Raw genomic sequence first — 21,392 nt, forward strand, 5'->3', positions numbered from 1 at the left:
TCCCAAAATGGAAAGCATAATACTTCAATGGGGTAGAGGAAGCATAATTATTAATTTTTTGTATAATAAGTATTATTGTATAATAATAAGAAGATATTATTATTATTATTATTATAAGTATATATTTTTTAGAATTATTAATTTATTTAAACGAGTTCGGATCAAATACGGGTCGAAATGCAATATTCCATATTCAACTCCTATTTTTATTAGAAAAAATGGATCCAAATTCAAACCGGGTAAATGAGATTATATTTGTACCCATACCCAAAAAAATTTACGGGTCCGAGCCAAGCCCGATCTAGACCCCAACCGTTGACAAGCGTAAAACCGATAACAACCCTGCCTTCACTCTTTCTTCTTGAATTTTATGGATTTTCGCTCCTTTTTTCAATATTCAAAGGAAAATTTCTTTTGTTGATAGTGTGTGACATCATGGTAATATTAGCCAATCAATCGTCCAATTACAGTCATGGTACAATATGACAATAATTAATTGTTTTTCAAACCGCAATAAATATGAAAGATTGAAAATAAAAATTTTTTAGGGTAGAGAATGAGAAGCATCAAAAAAAAAAAAAAAAAAAGGAAAGCTGTTATGGAATAATGACAAAAGGATGTGGATGTCCATTGTGTTTGTCTACAAGATTAGTACATGAATTCTCCTCAAGATTCATTTTTTGCATTGAATACTTCGTAGGAGAACTAAATACATGATCTAAAACTACTAAATAGAAGTCTTCAACTTCATTCATTTACTCTCGGCATCCACACAAACAGCTGTATGTTTTTGCACCTCGATACACTCACATTTTACATCATTTTACAAGTAAATGATGTTAAGGTAATTTTTCCAAGGGCTCTTGCGCATTGGCCACCTTAAGCAACAATTTGAAGTCATCTTATGATCCAATACCTAGCTGACATCCTTGATCTGCACCCACAAAAAGCTTTTGAATGATTATAAATAGAAAGGAATAAAAACAAAACCACACTCAATATGTAGAAGAAAGAGCCTGGCCACCTTAAACTAGAGGTGCTCACAAAGACTTGAGTAAGTTTTTATAGAGGATTTCAAGCCTTTGCTATGTAATTAAGATTAACTTGTGATTCAAAGCAACACCACCAATATCAGAGGCCTAAAAGACCCACCCCATCCGAGCATCTGAGATCCGAATAATCATTCCTGGATAATACCATTCCCCTTTCCAACCCAGAAACAACCTCAATGCAAGCCCTACTGATCAGAATGGCCAACCTCAAAAAACCACCAACTATACATTGCGTGTATGTTGGAAAGACAAGATTAATAGATCTAGAAAGTAGCTGCATGGTAGGCACTGGCATCCCTCTAAATTAACTGCAAGTGGCTTGTTGCAACATAGTGGAGTTGCTGATCACTAATATGTCAAAAACTTTGAAGGAGTTTTATTAATTTCTGTTGCCAGATTTTCTGGCACGAAATTGGGCCTTTGCAATCATGGAAGCTGGGAAGAGAAACTCTCAAATATAACTGTTCAAAATTGTCAACAAATTTACTTGCAAAAAACCTAAAAGAAGAAAAAAAATGAATTCACTTCTGAACTACCTTTTATACATTCCCAAGAACCTACAAAGTTCAGTATTCAGAGCTCAACACCCATTACCACGACAAACCTACTCTAAATCATTTTTGGAAATTGTCGTAATGTCTATAATGTAATTGACTTCAAACATTTGTTCACACTTACTTGTTAAAAAAGAAAGCTTGAAGATTTGGCTTCAAGACAATGCTTATGAAATTGACGTAGAGAGTGTCGAGGGAGTGGGAGATCTAAGAACTTGTTGCAGCAAGCGTGCTGCAAGGCGCTGAGTGATTCCACCAAATACGCGACCCCCTAGGCTGCGAGCCTCAGGCTGTTGAAGCACCTGGTCACGTATGATGGTAGATTTAGCTTAACTAACATCCAGCATTTTCAATCTATACACAGCAAAGAATATCAGAAGTTAAATTTTCATAACCATGTCATCTATGAAGTCTCCATTGTTGTATTGGCCTTTCTGCTGCTATTCTAGCAATACATATTACATGCGGACACGCCCGCGAACACATAGAAAATCAAACTTTTGGCAGAAACAGGTTGAGAGAGATGCCAATAAGGCATCAAATCACACAGTAGGAATAAAAAATAATATACTTCTAAATCTTCAATCTTTGTATTGTCAGATCAAATGAGATGAAATGTACAACAGAATAATGTGTCTGGTTGGTTTAATTGCACAGGTTGCATTAGCATTTGATTGTACAGGTTGAAACTATGAATTTACAGCATCTAATTAAGATTATTAAACGACACATACCTGAAGAAGCAATTCATCAGCACTTTTTATTAGAATTATTTTACAAAAAACAAACACAGACGCGCGCACACATTCTTCTTGGCAAGATCCCAAATTAATTAAGATGAACAGAAACATTCAAAATATTCTTATGAAACTCACATCAATAATTTTGATCGCATAATTTTTCTTATCCTCAAATTCCTGGGACTAAAGTATGCAATTCACTAGTTCAGCGCACATGCCAATCATCACAAACCATGTGCGAATAAAGTTCAATATGGAAAACCACCAAATACAAAGTATATGGTTTGTACCTGCAATATGGGTTGCAATAAAGCAGGGTCAAAATTCTCTGAGGATCGCAGAAGCTCCCATATCCGAAATACTTGTGCCCTAAGCTCCATCATGCTTTCCTGTTCCGCAATGCTTGTAATGAAAGGACCAGTCATATTACCATTTGCAATAACAGTCCTCATAAACGCAGGCATAGAGTTGTAAGACTCAAGCAAGGTGCCAAAAAAAATTGCTTCAGTAACACGGACGGCCTCTTTGACCACTAAGACCCTTAGTGGTTCACCATCTTGACCAAGCAAAAGTTTAAGGACAGGCTGTAATGCATCCTTTGCGGAAAAATCCCTATCTTTCTTCCCCTGGACAAGCAGGTTTTCAAGTCTATTCCACCTGAAGTAATTCACACACAACATCCTGTAACCGTGCCAGCAGAAGCAAGCAATAGTTTATCAACCAAAACCTAGTTCAAAAAAAAATACCTGAACCTCCCATCCTTGAAAAGCAGCTCTATAAGAGCATCTCTCAGATATGGGTTAGGATCTGTAAGAAGCCTTTTAGCAAAATATGGATACGAAGCAGCCAGCACTTTAAAATTAGGATCAGCATACAGGGCTAAACCTTCTAACACCGTAAGAGACCTCAAAATCAATGCGTAATAAGCTGGAACTGCAAGCATATTAACCAGTCATAGCAACAATTCAGATGACAATGAATAATACAAGTTAGTTACAGAAAGTCCAACAGTCAGCATTGATTTTCTGATCTTAAAAAAAAAAGGAGGAGGAGGAGGAGATCAATTGCATATGGTGAAGAGAATGCTTGCACAAAAGGAGAATGAAAATTCCAAAAGCAAAACAGATAATGTCTTGGAACAGAACCAAAATAGTATCTCACCATTAAATGGAAACTGATACAAAACAGCACCCAGACCATCCACAATAGTTTTGAAGTTCAGTTCACTCACAGTCAAAGTGAGGGCATCATCAAAGAAGTTCCTCAGTGCTGGTACAATTGGAGAAACATCCACATCAGGTGCCAAAAAATCTAAAGCATAGTAATCACGGGCCATAGCTTCATAGTCTCGATTAACTAGGTGAACAACATGACCAATTATAGCAAGTCTGGCTTCCTCAGGAGTTTCACTCATCATTCCAAAATCAAGAAAAGCAAGCTTTCCCTCAGGTGTGGCCAAGAGATTTCCAGGATGAGGATCTGCATGGAAATATCCGTACTCAAGTAACTGTCGAAGACTGCATTGGATGCCTGTGTTAACCAGATCCAAGACTTTTAGCCCTTGTCTCTCAATAGTATCTTGCTCGTTCAATTTAACACCTTCAATCCACTCCATTGTTAAAACTTTGCCACTTGTGTAATCCCAGAAGATATCTGGCACAAGGACATCTTCTTTGTTAGCATACAACTTCCTAAACCTCCTTGCATTCTGCCCTTCCTGCATATACCTGTCAAAATTAACATCAAACCCAGTAGTATGTCGTAATAGTTACTGCAAATAACAGCAAATCCAGCAGAACATAGTACAAGTTACAATACAAGCAAGGACGTCATAAGCATCTAATCTACGAAAAAAAGAGCCAAGAGATATGCTTCATTGGAAATTGCACAAAACAAATCATCAAACCTGGACATAGTTGAGCTCTTGATAAACTCTACGTGCAAATTCATCAATAAGAGCAATGGCATCACTAGTAATGATGTCAACATATTTATTTATGAGGAAACCTAATCCCCTTATCAGGTAAAAATCCAATCCTATTGCCTCTTCAATTGCAGGCCGTTGAACCTTCACAGCAACAAGCTGACCTGAGTACTTCAACTGAGCTTTGTAAACTTGACCGAGACTGGCTGCAGCAATAGGAGATGCGGATATTGCTGAGAAGATTGAATCTAGTGGACGCCCCAACTCTCTCTCAATACAAGAAAATGCTTCTATATCTGGAAATGTGGGCAAAGCATCCTACATAATCAGGAAAGCACAATGAGCATATTTCAGTAACTATACCTTCACACAAATCACAAAATGTTCCAATGACATCCTATTTATAAAGAAGTTCTTGCTACAAACTGAATCAGCTCATGTAGCTGTTTTCGAGAGCTAAAAGCTTGCCTGATGTGTTATCATTTGCTTTTGACATTTTCTTTTAAATTATACTAAGCCAAAGTAAGCTTTTCAAATAGCATTTTCAAGAAAAACTTTTTTTGAAAAGCTGAAGCAAACACGAACAAAGGAAATATCAATTACGTGGAAGAAAACCCCGTCCCCCTCCCCAGCAGAAATACCTGCAACTCAGAGAGCTCTTCAAGATACTCCGGTGGACAAAGATCAGGTCTAGTGGACAAGCCCTGGCCAATTTTAACAAAAGTAGGTCCCAATCTCGTGAATGTTTGTCTGAGCTCAACGGCCCGCAATCTTCTATTCCGGTTAGCCAGGCCGTTCAACTGATCGAGCCACAGGTTTATGGCAAATGAACCTAAACCCGTAAATATTTCAAGCGCCCTCCGTAATACCTAAATAAAGATAACGGGGAAAAGACGGCTTTCTGAGTTTTTCACTTACTTCTTTTCCGTCTTTATGCTTACCAATCAACCAAAAAGGAAAAAACAAGAGGCCAAACTGGGATATATCCTACCATTTTCCGCATGAAACCTATTTTACCTTGATGGGGCGAGAGCCATATTTCGTTGCGAGAAGAGCGGGGCTATAGACGGAAGCATTGGCGGCCCGGGCCATGGCCCTGGCTTCGGCTTGCATATCATCCGTTCGATCCCTGCAGGACAGAACGGAGATCTCCCCTGCTGTTACCGAACCATTAATTTGCAGCTCACTGTTTCTATTGGTGGTCGCATCTCTATCGATTACAGGAACCGTTGGTCGAGGCCTTGCCTCCACCAGTGCCACTCTTAGGGGTTTTGTTCTGAATTTTCTTCTCCTCCGCACATAGGGCCTGGAGCTGGAAGGCAGAGCAAATGGATGGCCCAGTGAGGAAGCCATTGCAAGACTACTCATCTCTGTCACGCACATATCCTCCAGTTGAAGACGAAGGCAAATGAACCGACGAATGGATGATTCACTTTTAGGATAATTTCAGAAACCCCACCTTAGGTTTTTGACAGTTTCACTTGGTACTCTCAAATTTAAGAAAATCTAATTTGCCTCCCTTAATTTAAGCTTTATGTATCATTTACAATCCATTTTAAAATATAATATTAAAATATTCATTGTAGATATAATCTCATTCCAAATTTGCCCTTTTATTATCTTACTTTTTCTTACAAAAAATGTGAATATATTAATAACAAATGAAAAAACAAAAATAAAAACACTCTATTAATAATAAAATAAAAATAATAACTAAAATAAAAAATAAACTAAACAAACACTCTATTAATAACAAAATAGAGAGTGTTTTTAAATACCAATAGTTAATATCTCAAAGTTCATTTGAAATTTTTGCAACTTACAAAGATAATATTCTTTTTACTGCATAGGGTTTTGAGTTAATATAAGAAGTTTTATAAACATTTACATTGTTTAAATTTTTAAATTTTTTTGGTCCAAATCGATGGCTTCAAAATTAAAAAGATACGATAGGCTAAAAATCATATATAAATTTGTTCATATTATTTTTGAACTGGCGCAAAAAGATATTATCATAGTTGTAAATTATTGGAAGTTGTCTGTTAAAGTATTGTAAATTATTCATAATTTTGAGTAACTTCTTGACTAAACCAATGACGTAAAAACTACTAAAGAGTTTTCCAATTTTGTTATCAACTTTTAAATTTTCATTAAAGAACTATATTAATCAATTTATAAAAATTAAGAGATAAATTTGGTGTGCTATAACAATTAAGAAATTAAAAAAAAAAGTAAATTTGAAATGAAATTCCGTGTGTTTGGATTGCATAGTTTTGAAATAAAATAATTTACTTCATAAATTTCAATCACATTTTTATTTCACATATTTCACATCATAAAAAGTGCTACAATAATTAACTCAAATAAATCATCCAAATAAACTCTTATCCAAACAAACTATGAACACTCTCCAAAATTTTTAATGTTATATTTTGAAATGGAATTCAAATGATGCAAAAAAATTTAAAATAAGGGAGGTAGGTGAAATTTTTTAAATTGAAAAGTGCCAAGTGTAAATGTAGAAATCTCTTGAGGTTTCTGAAATTATTTGTCACCCAACTGGGGACCATAATATTTAGGTTTTAATTCCTCAATACCCCCTGACAGTGGGGGACACTTTTACTTTGTCCCCTCAAATTTAAATGACAGGCACTTTGCCTACAAGCACAATATATTCCAGGCCGAAGATGCCTTACATGAAACTGAAATATCCCCGGATAGGGATGGTTCGACGAGGCACAGAGTTATGACAGCCAGGTAATTCTTGAAAATATATCTCAACTTCAACTACATATGAAAACACTAAAACGGCGACAAGAGAGCTACAACAGGAGAAGGGGGGAACAGTAAGACACAATTATTCTTTATGAATTAACTCATTGCACCATATTTGCCATGATTTTATGTCTTCTACTAATCAATACTGTGTAAGCCTTAACAAGCTCCTCCTTCACCATGAATAAGACAGAGGCTGCAATGACGCTCTGCACAATCTTCGTGCTCATCCCCTTGTAGAAGCTGCACACTCCTTCATGACGAATCATCTTCAAAATGGCATCAACCGTACCTAATACACGTAAAAAACTAAATCACTACCTACGACCCATTATAAAACCTCTTCCTTTTAATTTCTTTTTACATACATATTCCCAAAGAAATGTTAGGATCAATGGTTACGTCAGACAACTCATCAATGCAAACAATTCTATTTCAGATTGTCGATCTTCTGGCAAAAATATCGGGGATCTCTACAGCACGTACCAATAAACAAGCTTACATTGAACTGGAACTAGACCAATCTTGGACCTAATTGTTGAGACCAGTTTGACATGTGCCAAGAATATTAGCCATGATTAAACTTCTCTCTTTGACGCTGGCCAACTCAATATATGTCGGAACAAATATTTTTGGTATAGTAATAAACTAAAACTGCTACAGTAGAAAAAAACTTGACATCTTGCCCAGCAGCCATTTGTATGAAACATAAACTCATGTTAGTTCCAATTTTACAGTTTGCAACAGCAGCAAGATCCAAAGCGACACCATTAAATGTCCTTTATATAAAATGCTTGAGCTCTATGTAATAAGCTAAAGGCAATTGCCTTTTGGGTATGGTTGTGGAATAACCTTACTTTTCGGGTGTGTGTGTGATTAATATTTGTTGAAATCTATGTAATAAGCTAAAGACATTAAAGCATACTAAGCCAATAAGAGAACAAGTGGTGGACCCTCAAAACAACCAAACCAATTATGTGGTTGAACAAATTGGGATGACTAACCTGTATATCTTTGTGAGATATTACCCCCTATTTCCTGTTTCGCTTGAAGCCTAGACTGCACATCATCCGAGAAAATGTAAGTACCACGTTCAAGAACAAGAAATTCATTACCAATAGTTAGATCTGTTCGAGAAAGAAAATAATAATGTTCAATGTCCCATTTTTTGCATAAAAGGAAATAATCCAAACAGCAACAGTAGTGTATCAATGAATCATTTCATATCAAGCAATTCTATGCGAAAAAAGGCTGCATAAGGACTTAAGGGCCCCTTTTTAGTCCATCCTCTAGGACAAGAGTTAAGAATAATTTGTGTATAAGGTCTCAAGCGTCACTGCTATGAAATTTAGGAAGACTATTTGAAGTTTATTGCATGTAAAAATTTCCTCCTGCTTCAAATTGTTGTGGATTGGATTCAGAATTAATCTTTGTCCTAATAAGTGGGACAGCAAAACTTTCTCAGTTCAGAGGACAATTCAATGCAATGTTTGATATATTAAGCAAGATAATCATAATGCAGAGGACAAGCCATAAAGAGTAGCACTGCTGAACTACATTTCATAGTTATAGTGATGACTTGCCAAAAGAGACTTTGGTAAAGTACATAACAGTGCAGGTAACCACATGTAAGTTAGGCACTGGATGTTCCCAAAGTGGGTCCTATTGAGTTGGGTGGATCAGTGCTAAATTTATCCAATGACCTTGGCACTACAACATTTCCAACATGGATACCATGGAATTGGGTGGATTCAGTTATTTGCAAGGGTGCATATACATGTGAGGCAGCTTGGAGCAGCCACTTCCAAAATTTGAGAAACTTCCCTATTCCCTAGTTGAAACAAAAGAATTTCAATGTCCTCGTCAAAATTGAATTTGTCCCCCCAAAGTACTCACAAGATATACGACTTACCCGATACATGCAAGAGTGCATATATGTTTAGAGGTTTTGCCCTCTCAAGTTCCAATTCCTTTGTCTACACCTGCTAGCTGGTTTCCTAACGTCCTTTCAGGGTCTATCCGGAAAGAAGAGTTCTTGTGAGTTTTTGTTAATATCAGCAGTTGTGCGCATTTCAAGAATCTTATTTTAGCCAGTTTATACCAAAAACCTCACACAAATTAGCCATCTCCTGCTTTACTTGATTTGGCTAGGCTGAAGGATACAACATTATTCCACGACCATACATTGTGGAGTGCATTACCAACAAATTAACTACAAGGGCAATAGAGATTGTTGGGTTACTTTAACTAAGCCTGCCTTTTGAACCCTGTGCATTAAAACATTCGGAGGCTGATAGTATAAACATATGAAAAAACTTGACTATAGAAGTCTACAAGCTCATCAATTGAACAGGTAGAGGGAAGAATAGAATACGACTTCATTGCACTAGATTTGATTCTGTGAGTCAATGTTATTATGTTAAAATTTCATATTCGAGAGATGATAAGATTTTATACATGAATTCTATTGAACATGCAAGTCAAAGCTTGAGAACAGAGCTTAATGTTTTCGTAAGCCAAAAAGACTCTACACCAAGCTTAGTGTGACTGTAAAAAAATTCATATAATGCTAAAGGTACCCAGCAGTGATTAATATAATAAACCATCATACACAAATTTTGGAATAGGAAAAAAAAACAAAAAAAGATTATCAAGTGTAAAAAAATTCTTCCACTGTCATTTAATTTTCAGATAGTTATTACTAAAATAAACCTCAAATACAACAAAAAGTTCATAAACAGGCCTGCAATTCAACATGAAAAAACAAATATAATAATTTCATATTGCAGAGCAACGAACAGAAAGAAGATGATTTCACCTTCACAACTAACAAGGGGTAGGTTGAGACAGTTGCTCCTAGCTTTGCCAAGGCTCCTAATAGGAAAGCCTATGCACGAGAAAGTATACAAAACTTAAGTATTACAAACATCACTTTTTACAATAGCCTGACCAGCACACCATTCAACAGGCAAAGGACGGAGTACAACGTGTCTATTGAAAAGTGACAAATATTTCAAACTAAGGGCTGAACGTGCCTTCAGATTTGTCAGCAAGATGTACACAGATTTTCCAAAGAAAAATGCTGATGTGAAAGTCCAAAAAGAATTAGAAGGTGCATAACTATTTCGGCAAATCTAACATGGCAATATGGATACCTCCAAAGCGGTGACACTTTTTACTGCTTTCTTGTTTGTACCACGTGTAGCCCTCAGATGCTTTAATGAAGTTTCATAAATCATGAACTGGATGGATGGATTGCAAACCTATAACATCAAATCACCATTTTCAATAAAAAGCAATGAACATCCTACAAGTATGGATTATTTGGAAGCAGAATCTTACCATGATAAGTGTTGGAATGATGCCTTTCCAGAAACCTCTAAGTCCAGACTCACCATAAACTTCACATGCCTGCTAATCATGTAGTGTGTATATAACCACAGGCAAAATATTCTGACTTTTTTTTTGGAGATGGGTAGGGGTAAGTGGAAAGATTACAATAAAGAGTAGAAAATAATGGGAGGTTTAGGCATCAAATAAAAAAAATACTCTAGGAACCTTATCTCATGGAAATCCAGTGCTATTAGCCATTTTCTATGTTCAAGAATTTAGAGAAGACAATAGAAAGGTCTAAAAGAAAACACAAAAATAACATTTGTAGGCATTTATCAATGGATGGGCAACAGTACAATTCCCACGATCATAAAGTTCACCGGTAAATTGTAAAGAAAGAGAACTTTCTGCCACATGTTTATCACCATGGTTAGTGTGCATAACTGTTACAGAATTAGGAAAAAGGAAAATGTCTTGATTGATGAAGTTGTCAAAATTTGATCCATTCAAAATACTTCTTTCCTGGATTGATTAAAAGCTCACCAACTATCAGTTCAAGAATCATGCAATAGATGCTAGCATTCAGGCACTAAGAATGCACTCTGAAACATATTTCATCAGTCACATACAAGAATCAACCCATTGACAAGCAAATATGAACTAATCAATTAGCTACCATTTTGCACCAAACTAAAGCATAACACAGATGATCATAAAGCCTAGTAACCAAGAACTTAAATTTTTCTTTTTGAGGATGAAAATTCAATTTAAGCATCACGCAATTATTTATGGCATGAAAATAATTGGCTAACCAATAGGTATTGTGTTTACAGAAGAATAGAGAACAACAAGAAAAGCAGAGGCACACAGATGATGCAGACAACACACTTACCAACATTTGAATATAAAAGTAAAACGTATGTCATTGTAAGTACATAATGGTGAATAAGACAAACCGCATCGAATGCTCCATAGGGTTGAGGCTTGATAGATTCCAGTTCAACCAATTTCTCTTGCAAAGCACCCATAAATGTGTTTTCATAATCTTCTCTTAACAACTCTTCCCTTTTAGCCTCCATAATTTTTCTTTCAGCTTGGGTGTGTGTCTGTGGAAGCATGAAAAAGAAATTGCATTCAAATATGATATGCACAGTCAAATATTCGTCTCACAACACAGCCTATTTGTCACTTAAGATTTGACAATACGAGCTGTGAAGAAACAAGCACTCATCCCTTTTGTGTAACAAGAGATCTGCAATTTTTCACTTTCATCTACAAAACCTCACATCCTAGACCCAGGCATTCATAAACCATGACTTTTCCCTTTACAACTTTTCCCTTGTCAGCCCAAGTTTCTAGCACCAGTTTTATATCACATTCATGGCTAGAAAACACAAAACTTTCATATGGATTTCAATGCAAAAGAAAAAAGATGCATCTAAACAAACATTAAAGTTTCCCTCCCTACCTCCATTGAGGGACAAGGGAAAAATAATAATAAAAAAAGGTTGCAACATCTAATGAGCCCTTAACGAGCAACTCAGCAACTGTACTTGAACAAGCATTTAAGACATTCTAAACATAGTTCCCCTCAAAAAATCATCGTTATTCCATAGATAAAAATATTTAATGCACATCAATTTTGGAATGTCTACACTAGTAACATAGATTGAGGTGCAACTAAGATCAAGTTGTTAATTACATTTATTCTAACACATCTCCCACCTAAGAGTTTTCAAAAACAATAAAATATTTAATCACAGCAGAAGGAACATGTGTACCTGCATCCGCGTCACAAGAACCCAAATTGGATTTGTCAGCAATACATTCAAAGACCTAAATTGTGAGACCCTTTTAATGAGATACTAGCATGAGAAGAATCACTAGGACTGAGACAGAAGAGTAAAAAATTATTTTCTCTTATATTCACTGTCATGGGTAAAGCAAACAAGAACAAGTGCTAAACAAAACTTTAAAAATTAACCCTAACTATCTTCGCATATAGTTATTCGAAGAAACCATATCATTAAGTAGCAAATCAATTTCATTAAATACCCGGCAAGAGCTGCAACAACAAGCCATGAAAACATGCCAACAGAACCATCTCCCTGACCTTTTCTCATATTTTTAGCTGCAATGGCCTCAGCCTTATTTTTGAAAACCTGGTAAAAATAGTAATAAACACCCTGGCAGCACAGCAAGGAGATCACATAGAGTAAAATTTCCCAAATTGATATATGACACTGAATACAGGTTAATACAATGTAAGCAAGTGTTAGACAAGCATAATCTCAAGCTTAAATCGAAATTTAGCAATGTCAGGGTTTTCATATCAATCAAACGATGTATTTTACTAATTGTTCCAAATTTAATCTACAATGACATATCACAAAATGATGTTTGGTCCATTCATCTTGCAAGAAACAAATTGAGCTTGCAACGATGTAATTACTACATGTCAGGAAAGCAAGATGCACTGAGAGCACAAATAACCACAAACAACAAATTAACAATGCCATGAGACTTTTTTATTTGTTTAACCACAACAATTGCCAGTGATAGAGTGTGGTTCAAAAGGAGAGCAGGGTCATTGTGGATTTATGAGTGGAAGGTAGCTAATTTGATAATCTATGACTACCCAAAAAAAAAAAATTTGTGTTAAGGGCATTTCAGCTAAACCAGAAAGTGACCCTACACCACAATGTTCCTTAGTCATATGGGAGTAACCCGAAGCCCAGGGATGAACGAAGTATCCCGAGGGCCCCGTAGCACCAAAGGCGCGAGGGGGACAGCCTGCCCTGTGGGCGTCCTACCCCTGCCTTCTAGAGCTATAGGTAACTCAAATGGAGATATGAAACATTGAATGTAGAGAAGTGTTTTCTACGAAATAGAAAACTACCATACCATACACGTGCACACACGTACTCTAGTGCCCAAAAAAGAATCTTACTAACGCACAAATGCTCAGTTATAGCGGCTAAAGAAGCTGAAGCTGTTAGAGCTAAGCATTGCTGGATATAGGTGTCCCCAACCAAGCTAGAGTTAAGAGTTCGGGAAGGCGAGCGAAGCAAGGGGGCAGTGTAGCGATTCTTACTTTATATGCTATAATGCCTTACTCTATTAACAAAAAGAAGACATCGATCTCACTAGAACAAAACGCGAGTCTGAAGACCCACTTGTTAGATTATACCTCAAGGGGTCTCATATCAAGAATTCCTTTCTATACGCATTTCTTTCCAGCTAAATTTTTATTTAACTAAAGATCCAAGTTCCATGGGTATAGTGATCCAACTTTAAATGCAAACTGTAAGCTAAAAAAAGAGCTCTATTTTTATCGGGTGGGTAGAAGTTTGATATGGAATATCAAACTTCGAGTTACCTGTAGCTCTAGAAGGATATTGGGAACGAGGGTCACCCCCCATATGAAATATGGGAGTAACCCGAAGCCAAGGGATGTATGAAGTATCCAGAGGGCCCTGTAGCACTGAAGGCGCGAATGCTTAGGGCGTATTCGAAAGAATACATCTATGACTAGAGGATTAGGTATAGGAAGAATAGATCTATGCTTCGAACTGCTTTACAGCTAAAGTAGTCTTTCCTCACCAGCAGTTACGAGACTGTCACTCTTTCTGGAAGCTATCTTGCAAAAGAGTAGTAGGAAGGAGAGTTCGAAAGCCCACAGAAAAGGCCCGCTTCTCCAGCGCCTTATTCCCTCAACCCTGAAGCAGATTCAATACCAGGGGATATTCCGACATCGACAAGAATTTCAATTATTAATAATATAAATAGAAAAATCGTAGTATAGTTGCAGACAAGAAAGTTGCTGCGGCAAGAAAGAAGAGTTTAGTTGAATGAATGTAGTTGAAGAAAGGAAAGCTTTCCCTGCTCTAAATACCTACTTGGTTCTAATTGCAAAGCTTCTCATGGCTTTCTTTTTCAATAGGGACCGGGAAGGGCCTAGCCCAATTGAGGGAGAATGAGCTATGTATATGTGCTTTTGGAGTTGCAGTTCCTGTCCTTCTTCCTTCTTTTATTGGACCATAAAAACAGAGCCTTGTTGGCAAACTACAATCACCTTGGATGGTCTGCCTCTAATGCTTTTCCTGCCATCTATACCTTTTATTGCTTTGCTCCTGCAACCGGCATCTGATTGAAGCTCTCAAGCCAGTGTACAATGAGAATTGGATTAAGCTTCGTATTTGGCTGGAGTTCAGTCTTTCTGGAGATTGTTTTGAGAATGAAAAGTACAAATAAATGCTGTGAGGCATGGTTTGCTTACCCTACAAGGAAGCCCTGTAATGCTTAGGTCAAAAACTAACCTGATGGATATGCATATTACTTAACCGAAACCGGATTGGGAGAGAGAAATTCACTACTATGTTCCATCAGTTTCTCCTTAAGATACGAGATTTGCATTACATTAAGGAGGAGACAGAAGTCCTAGTTAGCATCCAACCCAAGACGAATGACTGATTCCTTTTTCTCTGATCTTTCATGTCTTACTCTTTAATTCTGTACCATTATTTTTCGTGTAGAGCAGTTCTTGGAGTTGCTTGGAGCTGTAAATATATTATCCAGTAAATAGATTCAGCGTGATGAGGGGTACTTTCGGCGGTTCTTTAAAGTGCACCCACCTGCAAAACATTGGTCTTTGGTTGTCAAATGATCCAAACCTTCACTTGGTCGCTGGAAACTAAACACGGATGCTTCTGTTTCAAGCACAAGATGCTCAGGCGGTGGTTTGCTTTGCGATCATGAAGGCCGGTTGGTCTTTGCATTCTATAAAGAATTTTAAAGGGAAGTTTTAGTGTTATTAAAAGAAATATACTTTTCAAAATACCAATCATGTGATATATTTTCAATGGCGATTTGATCCTACTGAGTTAACTACCACACCCAATTGTTCATTTCAAAGGCATAGCAATAGATGTTCTAGCATATAGCAAGGCTACAAGGGCAACCATGCCAGAATAAAGAACCACTATAAGGATAAAACAATGTCTTAATCGAATGATATGAAAGGGAAAATCTCTAATAATGGTAACAGAAATTTTGCAAGCTATATAGAGGGCATATCTTTTGCTTGAACAATTTGTTTAATTTCACCAGACCCTTACAATAGCCATTATTGTAAATTCAGCACAAGGATACACCCTCTTATGAATTTTGAACAACCATCACCCCTAAAATAAAATAAACGATAAGATCTCACGAAAGTTTTTAGATTACTTTGTCGAACAACAGGGCTACAGGGCTACAATGATCGCTTTCGCCATCGATGATTGTACTTTCATCTAGAGAGTATAAACATTGACATCCTACCAAATTATCCGTACTTAATCGGGCTTCAACTAAGAAAAAAGAAGATTAATATGAATTGGGTTGAACCACAGTATTTTGCTAGTTGAGCAAAGAAACCATTTTATGGCAGAGAAATCACCTGCGAGGCAGCAGTTCCGAGTAGAGAAGGCATGAGGCCACTGTAAAGTCCTCCCAGACCTTCGCTTCTAATAACCTGACAATCGGAATTTGCAGGATCCAGTGAGAGACGATTATCTCAAAAGTTTGCTAGAAAAATTCGGCCCAAGTCTGAAGTGGGAGTTGTTTAAGAAAACCAACCTCAAACATGTGCAGTAGAGTACCACCTGCAACAGGAGGGGGTTGATGGGGAACAAGTAAATTGGCATCCTTCTTGGCAACTCTTTCTGTTTGCTGGCGGGTATTCACCTGCAAGTGCAAGCAGAGCCAAGATTGAGCAAGAAACTACTGAAATGCTGGGACAAGTTCTGCAGCTTTTTGTCTGTACGAGTTCGTGGCGATAAGACAAATAAAATAACCAAGGTCACTAATCCTAGTGTCTATGGATGCCAGGGTGAAGAGGGAAACCGTTTGGAGAGGGTAAGTGATTATCTGAGCGATGATACCTCCGCCTGCACCTGCCAGCCCATTGACGACGGCGTTCGACATTGTATCAGCTATTTCCCTTCCACTTCCTACGAGTTTTGTGAGTTCAATAACTCGCTGCTGCGAGTGATGGACGTTCCCTTTATCCGGTGGAAGAACAAAATGCATTTCGCGAACAAGCCCAGTGACTGACAGCCTTTACGAGTTACTGCGAACGGTTATTCATTATGGTTAAGTATTGGGATAATTTCAGAGACCTCCCTTGAGGTTTTTTATAATTTCATTTAGGTCCCAAAAATTTTTTTAAAATTACACATACCTCCCTTATTATTTAAAATGATAATACTACCCTTAAATATTTTAATGAAATTCCCTTGTTTGATGTACTTATACTTAAAATGACTTTTAAAATTATTTTTTCATTCTTTTTCCTTCTTATTCCTTTTAATTTTAATTTTATGCAAATAAAATTATAGAACTATCACTATTATTTCTAGTTTCTATCTTATATATCTAAATCTGTAATAAAATACCATCAAAAGTATCCTATCATAGTGATAAAGTTATTATTATAGTTTTTTATTAAATAGTATGTATGGACATGAAATTTTGTCACATTTTCCTTATAATTACACTATATAATCTTATAATTGTATAAGAGAATAAATTAAAACTCATTATACAATCACATTTTTGGATATTCATTTAAAAATTTGACCAAGTCAATATTATGTTAATGTTTTGTTACTAAACCTATCAAATCAAGAGAGGTAAATATAATTTTTCAAATCTCAGGATACTCAGTGAAATTGTCAAAAATCTCATGGGAGGTTTCTAAAATTATCCTTTAAGTATTTAACATGTGCTAAGCATTTTTTTTTTTAAGGGAACCCGTGCTCAGCTCAACACGATTTTTATATTTTTTAGAGAGAAAAAAGTTCCAATGGTCTTCGAACTTTTAGCCGTGTAAAGTTTTAATCCTCGAATAATTATATGAAAACTTTTGGCCGTCAATCTATCAAACGTGCAAATTGTTGATCCTTCCGTGAATTTCGACAGTTTATGAGTGACGGTAACGAGGGCATTCTTGTCCGTGTGAGAGTATTAATCGAGTAAACTAAAAAGCAGTAAAAAGCTGCTACTTCCCAATCCATTTTCAATCTCTAGTTGCAAAAGATGAGGGGAAAATCTCTATTGCAATTAGGGAATCAACTTTAATTTACAGAGTGAAAGTAGACAGAAAATCAATAATGAAGTGGCTGGGTGGGAAATAAGGAAGTAAAAAAATGAGATGGGTAAAAATGAGGAGGCGGCGGAGGCGACAACGGTAACTGAAATTATTCAAAAATTTGTAGCACAAAAGAGTTTGAGTAGGAGACTTTTTGGGTGCCCCTGGGGCCGAAGAAAAAGGGTATTTGTGAAGAGATTTTAATAAAATTAGAAATTTTATAGGAGGATTTGAGGATTTTGTCGAGAATTGAAATTAGCCTAAATAGGGTCTCGTGTGAAGAGAAGAGGCAGTGGAGTTTTGGCCAAATGGGGTCTCTTGAGATTGGCACAAAGGAGTTTTGGCTATAAGAGATGAGGAAACAGAGGGAACAATCGGTTCATTTTTGTTAATGATAATATGCAAGTTGTAATCATTACTGGGATTGTCAAAAAGAGAGGAACAAGAGGAAGAAGGTGAATTTGGGTGGCGGAGATGATGCTAAGGATGACCAAATTGAAGCAAAATTGTTGGGAGTATAGTGACAAGAATAGAATTGCTGGGGGTTGCAGTTGCGTTATTTGTGGTGAAGGAAGGAGAGGAGGAAGATTACTCAAATAAGGGTGGTTGTGATTTAGGATCAGCGTAATTGAGATGGATGCTTTTGTGATTGTCCATTTGATCTCTACAGGAACTAATGATACTTACACTTACTGAGGATGCCCACCTCGGCCACCCGCATGTCCGAGGTGAACCCACCTCGTCCCTCATCGGAGCTCATCCGTGTCTTGGGCATATCCCCTAAGCTCGGCCGGATCCCTAGTCTACCGTGTAGGTGACCTCGGCACCTCCACCTCAACTGCACGCTGATGATGTCAAGACACCTGACATCACCCGGGATCAGTGCTTTATCTGAAAAGCATTGTCGCACTTAATGACTACTGCGAAGGACTCCTCGTCACCCTGTCCAGGCGGCTACAGTGTCAGAGTCAGGCCACCTGACAGGGAGCAGAGCCGTAATGGCAGGGCATGGGTCCCACCGACATAAGACCTCCGTCCTGCCCTCCACTCTCACTCTATAAATACTCCACACACTCCCAACAAGTAAGCATACTGTTCATTTGACAATACTATTACTTTTCTCTCGCTCTCATACTAACTTGATCGTCGGAGTGATCCCAGGGGAGAAGCCCCGCCATTCACTTCGGACACGAGGATACACCTCACTTCATCTCAGAGGAGCCTGATTCTGGTCGGTTCAACTACCCACCAAAAATCACCTCTTCAATTGGCGCCGTCTGTGGGAAACGAGACTACTATTACTAAAATGAGATCCACGCGCTCTAGAAGCGGAAGAGTTCCCTCAACAGGGGCTGGGCAGACCTCGGGAGCCCAGCAAGACCGCATCTCTGAAGAACAAGGGTCCCAAAGGACCCAGTCCAACAACGAGGACGCCATCGCCAAGATGGCCGAATTCGTATCAGACAACCCCAACATTTTTGAGGAGCTAGGAAGATACCTCAAAAGACGGGAAAGAAAAAGCCGAATCTTCCAAGAGGAGACCGACGAAGTCTCCTGAAGCGCCCTCAGGTGAGGACTCCGATGAGGGGCGTCTCTCTCGGAGTACCTCTAGGCGCGCCTCCTCCAAGGCGACCTCTAAAATTGCCTCCATCTCCAGGGCGTTTTCCCGGGGACTGTTAGGGAAAAAAGCCGAGGACCCGCCTCGGCGCCCCGGAGGCTTAGCTTCTGATTACATGCGGGCCCCGCCCTTCACAGATGACATCAACGGGGAGATAGTGCCCCCAAACTTTAAACTTCCAAACTTGCACACCTATGACGGCCGAGGTGACCCCGAGGATCACCTTCGCGCCTTCATCTCCGCATTCCTACTCTACTGCGTCCCCGACGCCGTGATCTGTCGGGCTTTCCCAATCTTCCTACACGGGACTGCCCGGAAGTGGTTCTGGAGTTTGGAACCAAGGAGCATTTCCTCCTTGAATGAGCTAATAGACCAGTTCATCCACCGTTTTGTGTCGTCTCGACCAATCACAAAGACTTCTGCTTACCTCTTGAACCTGCAACAGGGTCAAGGCGAGTCATTTCGCTCGTATGTTCAAAGGTTCAACGAGGAGAATGTGCAGATACCTGATCAGAATGAGCAAGTAACTATCGCTGCCTTCACCAACGGATTAGTGGCAGGGATCTTCAACACCGAAATCCATCGGCAGTACCCCCATACACTTCGGGAGCTCTGGGAAAGAGTGGACCAGGAAATCCGAAGTGAAGATGTAAATCGCATGAAGCGAGAAGCCCAAGCATCTCGTACGGGGCAAGATCCCCGGAGGAGGAAAGACACAGGCCGAGGTGAACCAGGCCCAAGTGACACTTCAAACCAACTCCGAGACCGCCGGAGTGTCTTCGACCGGATCGTGAAAGGCAGATCGTCCACCTCGAACGCCGAGCTGACACCCCTCAATTCCAGGCGATCCCATGTTTTGGCTGTGATGAGGCAAAATCACCTCGGCCGAACTCCCCCTGAGATCCCAGGAAGAAGGGATAAGAGGAATTCCAACCTCTACTGTGCCTACCACCGAGATGTGGGGCACGAGACCGGAGACTGCAACGACTTGAAGCGAGAAATTGAAAACCTGATCCGCCAGGGATACTTGAAGCAGTTTGTCCGCAAGGATTGAACCTTTAACCGAAGCGCCTCCCACCGGGAGAGCCGAGGTCCTCGCCGAGAAGACAGGCGGGACACTAAGCTTCACTGCCGAGGTCCCGAGGACCGAAAGGGGGATCAGAGGCCTCCACGCGACGGGTCGCCAGGCTATGGCCCGAACATTGCCGGGGTGATCAACACCATCTCGGGTGGCCCCACTGGAGGAGACAGAACTCCCGAAAAAGGACTTACCGACAAGCCGATATGGAGGTGGCCGAATCGAGCTCCAGGTTATCCGAGGTGATTACTTATGGTCCCCATGACCCTGTCCCTGCCGCCTCCAGCAATCACGAGTCCCTCGTGATTGAAGTCCTTACCAATAATTACATATTCAAGAAGGTCTATGTTGACCCCGGAAGCTCGGTAGACATCTTGTACTACCGAACTTTCGAGAGTTTGAAGCTGACCCGGGAGCAACTCACTCCGGTAAGAACTCCCCTTGTCGGTTTCGGGGGACACGTCGTCCACCCGGAGGGCATGGTGACCCTGATGGTAACTATCGGGCGTCATCCACGCTGCCGAACTGTGCCTGTCAGTTTTGCGGTGGTCAAAGTAGACTCCCCCTACAACATGCTGATAGGCCGGCCCACGCTCAACGCCTTGAGAGCCGTATACTCCACCTACCACCTGAGCTTTAAATTCCCAACACCTGTGGGGGTGGCCGAGGTGAGCAGTGACGTGGGCGCCGCCCGGGAATGCTACCTCGCCACCATTCAAGCAGCAGTCACATTCCGGCCCTCACCGAGGTCAGAAGAAAAGAGGCCAGCGGTCCTCTCCATAGACTGCATCGACCCTCAGAAGGCAGGAGAGCCCAACAGGCTTGAGCCCGGGGATGAGGTGAAACTAGTGGTTTTGGATGAAGCGAAACCTGACCAAGTGGTTCAAGTAGGGGCCGGACTCCCCTTACCCCTGAAAGAAGAAATGATCTCTCTGATCAAGGACTACCGAGACGTTTTCGCGTGGTCCGCAGATGAAGTGGTCGGAGTGCCACCCGAGCTCATGACTCACCAACTCAACGTTAACCCACAGGCCCGACCTGTGCGGCAGAAACGAAGGCACTTCGGCCCCGAAAGTAGCAAGGCCATATCGGATGAGGTCGACAAGCTCTTGCCGGCCAAGATGATCCACGAGGTCCAATATCCCACCTGGCTGTCCAACCCAGTCATGGTCAAAAAGAACACCGG

The 21,392-nt window shown here is 39.4% G+C and overlaps 3 protein-coding genes across 11 annotated transcripts; 1 reads left to right on the forward strand and 2 right to left on the reverse strand.

Annotated features, from left to right (window-relative positions):
• Positions 1 to 604: 604 nt before the first annotated feature.
• Positions 605 to 5,739, reverse strand: LOC140016037 (protein ACTIVITY OF BC1 COMPLEX KINASE 3, chloroplastic-like). Of its 3 annotated transcripts, none has more exons than XR_011822365.1 (8): positions 5,288 to 5,739; positions 4,912 to 5,139; positions 4,253 to 4,588; positions 3,508 to 4,063; positions 3,093 to 3,279; positions 2,637 to 3,003; positions 1,731 to 1,960; positions 605 to 934 (listed from the first exon to the last, which is right to left on the reverse strand). XR_011822365.1 is itself a non-coding variant. In XM_072068915.1 (8 exons), the coding sequence occupies exons 1-7, from the start codon at positions 5,651 to 5,653 to the stop codon at positions 1,774 to 1,776; spliced, it is 2,175 nt and encodes a 724-aa protein (XP_071925016.1). In that variant the 5' UTR covers positions 5,654 to 5,737; the 3' UTR covers positions 605 to 934; positions 1,731 to 1,773. The 3 variants fall into 3 exon arrangements, 2 of the variants coding, with proteins under 2 accessions (XP_071925016.1, XP_071925017.1); XM_072068915.1 differs by having other exon boundaries at positions 1,731 to 1,908; positions 5,288 to 5,737; XM_072068916.1 differs by having other exon boundaries at positions 605 to 950; positions 1,731 to 1,908; positions 5,288 to 5,737.
• Positions 5,740 to 6,923: 1,184 nt separating this feature from the next.
• LOC140015659 (peroxisomal nicotinamide adenine dinucleotide carrier-like) lies at positions 6,924 to 16,474 on the reverse strand. 7 transcript variants are annotated; one of them, XR_011822291.1, is made up of 12 exons: positions 16,265 to 16,474; positions 15,998 to 16,105; positions 15,819 to 15,893; positions 12,434 to 12,564; positions 12,160 to 12,214; positions 11,335 to 11,484; positions 10,388 to 10,456; positions 10,201 to 10,308; positions 9,864 to 9,932; positions 8,958 to 9,060; positions 8,050 to 8,104; positions 7,160 to 7,337 (listed from the first exon to the last, which is right to left on the reverse strand). XR_011822291.1 is itself a non-coding variant. In XM_072068402.1 (11 exons), the coding sequence occupies exons 1-11, from the start codon at positions 16,324 to 16,326 to the stop codon at positions 7,147 to 7,149; spliced, it is 1,035 nt and encodes a 344-aa protein (XP_071924503.1). In that variant the 5' UTR covers positions 16,327 to 16,474; the 3' UTR covers positions 6,924 to 7,146. The 7 variants fall into 7 exon arrangements, 5 of the variants coding, with proteins under 5 accessions (XP_071924503.1, XP_071924501.1, XP_071924500.1 ...); XM_072068402.1 differs by lacking the exon at positions 8,958 to 9,060 and having other exon boundaries at positions 6,924 to 7,337; positions 16,303 to 16,474; XM_072068400.1 differs by lacking the exon at positions 8,958 to 9,060 and having other exon boundaries at positions 6,924 to 7,337; positions 12,434 to 12,540.
• Positions 16,475 to 19,243: 2,769 nt separating this feature from the next.
• On the forward strand, positions 19,244 to 20,182 carry LOC140016186 (uncharacterized). The gene has a single exon (XM_072069626.1). The coding sequence runs from the start codon at positions 19,244 to 19,246 to the stop codon at positions 20,180 to 20,182; it is 939 nt and encodes a 312-aa protein (XP_071925727.1).
• Positions 20,183 to 21,392: the final 1,210 nt, after the last annotated feature.

This window comes from Coffea arabica, chromosome 10c (genome assembly GCF_036785885.1).
Source record: "Coffea arabica cultivar ET-39 chromosome 10c, Coffea Arabica ET-39 HiFi, whole genome shotgun sequence".
Lineage (NCBI taxonomy): Eukaryota > Viridiplantae > Streptophyta > Magnoliopsida > Gentianales > Rubiaceae > Coffea > Coffea arabica.